A 6587-nucleotide genomic window follows, 5' to 3' on the forward strand; every position below is an offset into this window, starting at 1 on the left:
TCGGGGCAAGGAGATATATCTTTCCTAATTAATTGATAGTGTGCTTGAGTATACCATGATTGCTACGAAATTAGATCCGACGAAACGGAGATCGTGAGATTATATTGGACGGACATGATGCTCCGAATGACGACCATCAAAGTGCGTTGAGTGTCAAACGACCAACTCCCATTTAATAGTAAAGATCCGTTAGTGGGGGCTCATTTGACGCATCTCTGTTCCTCTCAATTTCTCATTCTCGCACGCGCACGTTGGAGCCCCGCTCTGCGACCTCTCTCGTTGATGCCATGCGACTGTGTGACTCATGTTCAAAATAGGCAAGCTACTGTGACTGACTGGCCCCGCTCCGCCAAAGGCCCAAAGTGAAGTGGAGGAGATAGTGCCCACCACTTCCATCCCATCGGATTCATCATTCAAAAAAAAGATTCGCCTTTGCTTCCACTTCGTCATGTTTGGGAAAATATCTATGCAAATATTAATCACACAGCCGCAATTACTTAGTACAGTACTACGTGATGATTTGTCTGCAACTATTGATTTCGCCCATTAATTCCATCCTTCCAGAAATTTTCTGTTGGTTCTTCCCATACCACATCATCGTCGCTGCGCTGACGGTGCCTCTGTCGGCCGCTTTCTCCACCGGTCCCAGTCTTATTGGACGGACGGAGCTTTCCCCTTGGCCGAGCATTGTTCCGTCCGCCTGAAGATTTTTCCTTCTTCTTGCGCGAGGTGAGCTGAGCGAGCGGAGGCGCGGGAGCAATGGCTCACCGGCTGCTGCACGGCACCCTCCACGCCACCATCTTGGAGGCCGACAAGCTCACCGACCCCACCCGCGCCACCGGCGGCGCCCCCCAGATCTTCCGCAAGGTCAGTCCCCTTCCCCTGTATGTAGCCTGAACTTACAACCACCCCGCGAGTGTGGGCGGCAGAGTAGATTGCAATCCGTGAAAACAAAATTTGAGCTCAGAGATCTGAAATAATTTTCGAGAGTAGAGAGATTCTCAGTTTCCTTCGGAGCGGGGAAAATACGCGATTGTCGGAGTGCAGTGCGCAATATTATTATTAGATTTGAAGTTTCGAATGTGTTCGTTGTGAATTCTTAAATCTCTCGCTTGGAAAAAAGGAATTTTTAATAAAGCTCGTCCTGTTGCAGTTTGTGGCAGGGATCGAGGAGTCCATCGGGCGCGGCAAGGGGTCGACGCAGCTGTACGCGACGATCGACCTCGGCAGGGCGCGGGTGGGCCGGACGCGGGTCATCACCGGCGACCCGGAGAACCCGCGGTGGTACGAGGACTTCCACATCTACTGCGCGCACTTCGCCGCCGACGTCGTCTTCTCCGTCAAGGTCGCGCAGCCCATCAGCGCCACGCTCATCGGCCGCGCCTACCTGCCCGTCAAGGACCTGCTCGACGCCGGAGGCCAGGAGATCGAGCGCCGGCTTGAAGTGGTCGACGCGAGGAAGAAGAAGCTCTCGCACGGGCCCACCATACACGTGCGGCTCAGGTTCTGCGACGTCACCGCCAACCGCCGCGAGTGGGGCTCCGGCGTCGGCGGCGCGCGGAACCCCGGCGTGCCGTACACCTTCTTCTCGCAGCGGCCCGGGTGCAGGGTCACCCTGTACCAGGACGCGCACGTCCCGGACGCGTTCGCGCCCAGGATCCCGCTCGCCGGCGGCCGGACCTACCAGCAGGGCCGGTGCTGGGAGGACGTGTTCGACGCCATCAGCGACGCGCGCCACCTGATCTACATCACCGGATGGTCGGTGTACACCGAGATCACGCTCATACGGGACGGCTCCCGGCAGCGGCCCGGCGGGGACGCCACCCTCGGCGAGCTCCTCAAGCGCAAGGCCAGCGAGGGCGTGCGCGTGCTCATGCTCGTCTGGGACGACCGCACCTCCCTCCAGTCCCTCGGCCTCACCTGGGGGTACATGGGCACGCACGACGCCGAGACGGCGCAGTACTTCAGCGGCACCGACGTGCAGTGCGTCCTCTGCCCGCGGAACCCCGACGCCGGCCGGAGCGTCCTCATGGGCACGCAGATCGCCTTCATGATCAGCCACCACCAGAAGATCATCGCCGTCGACCACGACATGCCCGTGAGGGGCGGCTCCACCCGCCGCCGCATCGTCAGCTTCGTGGGCGGCCTCGACCTCTGCGACGGCCGCTACGACACGCAGTTCCACTCCCTGTTCAGGACGCTGGACACCGCGCACCACAACGACTTCCACCAGCCCAACTTCGGTGGCACGTCCATTGGCTGTGGCGGGCCGAGGGAGCCGTGGCACGACATCCACTCCAAGATCGAAGGTCCCGCCGCGTGGGACATTCTATACAACTTCGAGCAGCGGTGGAGGATGCAAGGCGGTGCCAAGGACCTCCTTGTTGATCTGAAATCCATGGAGAACCTCATCATACCGCCATCGGCGGTGACATTCCCCGATGACCAGGAGGCATGGAATGTGCAGCTGTTCCGCTCCATCGACGGCGGCGCGGCGTTCGGCTTTCCTAGCACCCCCGAGGCGGCTGCTCGGTCTGGCCTTGTCAGTGGCAAGAACAACATCCTTGACAGGAGCATCCAGGACGCCTACATCCACGCGATACGCCGCGCAAAGCACTTCGTCTACATCGAGAATCAGTACTTCCTTGGCAGTTCTTTTGGGTGGAAAGCCGACGGCATAAACCCGGGAGATGTCGAAGCGCTGCATCTGATTCCCAGAGAGCTTTCGCTCAAGATTGTTAGCAAGATTGAGGCTGGTGAACATTTCGCGGTCTATGTTGTGGTGCCAATGTGGCCGGAAGGTGCTCCTGAAAGTGAGTCCGTTCAGGCAATACTAGACTGGCAGAGAAGGACGATGGACATGATGTACTACGACATCGCCATTGCACTTGAGGGCAAGGGGATCGACGCCAACCCCAAGGATTACCTCACCTTCTTTTGCTTAGGGAACAGGGAGGTGAAGAGGAGCGGTGAGTATGAACCTGCAGGTCGCCCATTGGATGGATCAGCGTATGAAAGGGCACAGAAGGCTCGGAGGTTCATGATCTATGTTCACTCCAAGATGATGATAGGTATGCCCACTCCAAATGTTACATGAAAATTCTTGCAGTTGTTAACATCTTAGGCACTTCTCCCCTTTTCGAGAAAAAAGAACATCTTAGACACTTACATGACATTTCAGCTTTCCAAGATTCCTATGTTTGAAGTGTACATAATAAAATTAATTGGCGTTACTGTTGAATTTCCAATACAATTATACACACATGGCACATACCTGATTTTTTTTCTTACAACAGAACGTGCCTCCACTTGTCCATTCTTGTCACAAATTGATACTGTCACTTGGTCCTGTTATTACTATACTGTCAGGGCATGTCCCATGTGGTTGAAGTTAAAGAATTCTAACATATAGTCTGCTTTTCCATCCACAAATATACCAGATATTGTCACTTGGTCCTGTTGTATACTGTCGGAAATGTCCCATGTGGTTTAAGTTAAATAATTCTAACATATAGTCTGCTTGGTTTATTTATACCAGTTGACGATGAGTACATCATCGTTGGGTCTGCCAATATAAACCAGCGGTCAATGGACGGGGGCAGGGACACCGAGATTGCCATGGGCTCATTCCAGCCGCACCACCTCAACACGAAAGGCCAGGTTGCCAGAGGGCAGATCCATGGTTTCCGGATGTCGCTGTGGTATGAGCACCTCGGCATGCTGCACAACGATTTCATCAACCCAGGAAGCGTGGAGTGCGTCCGGAGGGTGAACAAGATGGCAGACAAGTACTGGGACCTCTACGCCAGCGATGAGCTGAACGACGACCTCCCCGGGCACCTCCTCACCTACCCGGTCGCCGTGACGAAGGACGGCACCGTGACAGAGCTGCCTGGGGCAAGATGCTTCCCTGACACGCGGGCTCCGGTGCTCGGAGTGAAGGCTACACACCTCCCTCCTTATCTCACCACATAGGGCAGCAAAAACTCAGCACTTGCAGAGTTGCAGTCGCTGCAATGCTAGGTTCTGCTTTTCTATCTAGATATGACGAACTTTCAGCATTGTAAGCCTATTATTTACCCACAACTGGAAGCAGGGTAAGATTATTGTACTGCTGATATGTGATGTTTATAGTCAGAATATATAGCTTCAGCTTATCTGAATCTGAACATTTGAGCTGGTCCTAGTCCCTGGCTTGGATGATGCATACCTGCAGCGCTGAGGCTTGAAGATTTGGGAGTGCTTCATTCCAGATTGGAATTGATGCTACCCAAAATCACTAGTGCTACATATCGTGTAAACTGTTGTTAGGTTTGGCCTCTTGGATTGCCATTGTGGTTGCTTTTTTGTTATTCCATTCCTGCTTGCAATGCATGTCCGGGTTTTCTCTAATCTTTGAATTAAAGAAAGACTGCCACCTGCACCAATCTGAACCCTGCTGCCTAGTCGTATGAGTATCGTATAAACTGACAACCGTTGATGTTAAAATTACCAGGCCATCTTTTTTAATGATTTAAATAATGGTAACAGTTTTCCTCGAGCATAGTCTCGCCTTCAAGCATTGGGCTCGTGGGAGATGCTTTTGGTGCCTCGAGCTTGACGACTAGGTCAGGATATGCTGTGAGCCCCTCAGATGCATCCGTTGTTGCCGTCCTGGTCATTGAGAGCGATTTTGCCGTGCGTGTTTTTCCGCTGCTCGTTCTCGCTCTCCAGACAGGTTCTTATATCTCTTTGCCGGCGGAGCTACTCTTCGTTCGCTCAGCCTCGTCGTCCCTCAGAGTTCTGTAGTTGGGCTGATGTCGTGTGCCACTCGTCGTCGCCTGCAACATCGCTGCCAACTTGCCAAGGCCCTATCCAAGGTAATGCGAGAAGTTTAGTGTCAACGCCAATTTGGACTCTAGCTTTTAGTGTCAATTTACCTTGTTACGCACGGAGCTCGCTCTTGGTTGCTAGGTGCATCAAGGAGGCGTCTCACTCTCACCCTCTTTGTGCCGACAGTGGCATGTTCTTCTAGTGAGCAGGAGCTCGACACTGTGCAGACTTTGTTTTCGCTTGGCTTGGCCGAGCATAAGTCATCCGCGGTTGAGGAAAAACATCTCTACAAATTTTCTCTCCTCGTGGTAGTCCTTGCCTGTTCTATCGGCTGTCTCTGAGAGCGAGGGCATCGATGGGGTCTTGGCTCCGGCCACGCAGATCGTGCGTGAGCTCCTGGACTTGTGTGGCGGTGTGTTAGGCTTCCTTCCGTCGAGGAAGTGAGGTCCGACTCGCACTAGATCTCGGTTGTGACTTCTCCACCAAGTCAGGCACTTGCCTTGGAGAAGAGTGGTGTTGTTGATGATGCAATCTCTCTCTCTCCCATGTCCCACAAGCTTGTGTTTCCTTTGGTGATGGGATTGCTAAGTGATGACTGTTGGCAACGGTCCCCGGAGCTCTCATCGCCATGGAGGATTGCATTTTTACCAACATATTGGTTGTTGCCTACTTTAGATATGCACTTGATTGATGGGTGCCGCCCCCCCCCCCCCCCCCCCCCCTCCTCCCCCCACAATGCATGTCTTTGTCGGTGTGGTGCTAGAGTTTCGTGTTTCGAAAGTTCGTGGGTGCGGCCCTGTTGTTCGGGTCTCTTGTTGGCTTGGTTCTGTGTGTGTGGAGGGGGGGAGGGTATGATGTTTTTGTGGGCTTGGCTATGTTATTGTAGATTTTCTCCTAAAAATTAGGAACTCTCTTCTTGATTAACAGACGAGGCAAAGCTTTTGCCTCCGTTTTTACAAAAAAAAAAGGTAGACAAAAGATTTGCCTCTATCCGTTAATTAAGGAAAATAAATTGACAAGAAACTTAAAACAAAGCTACCATAAGGGACCGTCTTCCTGAAGTCTGGCCTCATTTTTAGTAATCTTGAGAAGAATCGTTGGTGGAGCGGATTTGTTATAAAAGATTGTATGGCTCGGTTCCAGTTTTGATATTATGTTTCGGGAATTGAAATTGGAGTGTCTTTTAAACCCTATCTAATTAATGAAATCCCCTTATACCCGCAAAAAAAAAGGGACCCTTGCATTTCTCTTTCACACCATCAAACTAATAAGCATGGTGACAAAGATCATGGCCTTGCAGTTCCGGGTTGCCTTTCTTTTTATTTAGAAGGAACTATATCTGAACCGTTGGATGCTGAAAATCTAGAGCAAACTCTGATCTTCTGAAGCTCTACGTGGAAGTGGAACCTTTCATCGATAATATACAGCTCGTGTTCACTGTTCATTCACCATCTGAAGCACTGGAAGAAGAAAAATGGCGATCAGTCGATCACCGACCGGCTTGAGTGACCGCGCGTCGTTGGACCAGCTGATGCTCTCATAATTTCTTCTGCCATTCTCTCTGGTCCTTTTCCACCCTTGCGCATCAAGCCTGTTCCTGTCAAATTTATTCCCTCGTTCCTCCGTGTCCACCCGTTTTCCAGAGCAAATTCGTCCAGGAAAAGGATACCGAAAACTGTTGGAGGTGCACGATAGCACGGCCTGGCAGCCTCAGAATAGATTTTTGTGCCTCGATTTTATGCAATCTTTGGCTCTCTGCATCGCTGGTGCGCGCA

At 52.2% G+C, this 6587-nt stretch overlaps 1 protein-coding gene across 1 annotated transcript; it reads left to right on the forward strand.

Annotated features, from left to right (window-relative positions):
* Window positions 1–345: 345 nt before the first annotated feature.
* LOC127313548 (phospholipase D alpha 2) lies at window positions 346–4171 on the forward strand. The gene is made up of 3 exons (XM_051344031.2): window positions 346–867; window positions 1154–3071; window positions 3539–4171. The coding sequence occupies exons 1-3, from the start codon at window positions 760–762 to the stop codon at window positions 3973–3975; spliced, it is 2463 nt and encodes an 820-aa protein (XP_051199991.1). The 5' UTR covers window positions 346–759; the 3' UTR covers window positions 3976–4171.
* The last annotated feature ends 2416 nt before the right edge of the window (window positions 4172–6587 follow it).

This window comes from Lolium perenne, chromosome 7, assembly GCF_019359855.2.
Source record: "Lolium perenne isolate Kyuss_39 chromosome 7, Kyuss_2.0, whole genome shotgun sequence".
In the NCBI taxonomy this organism is placed as follows: domain Eukaryota; kingdom Viridiplantae; phylum Streptophyta; class Magnoliopsida; order Poales; family Poaceae; genus Lolium; species Lolium perenne.

Coding starts and splice junctions, on each gene's coding strand:
- LOC127313548 (XM_051344031.2), top strand. CDS start 760: ATGGCTCACCGGCTGCTGCACGGCACCCTCCACGCCACCATCTTGGAG. Junction 868..1,153: donor CCCCCCAGATCTTCCGCAAG/GTCAGTCCCCTT, acceptor GTCCTGTTGCAG/TTTGTGGCAGGGATCGAGGA. Junction 3,072..3,538: donor TCACTCCAAGATGATGATAG/GTATGCCCACTC, acceptor TATTTATACCAG/TTGACGATGAGTACATCATC.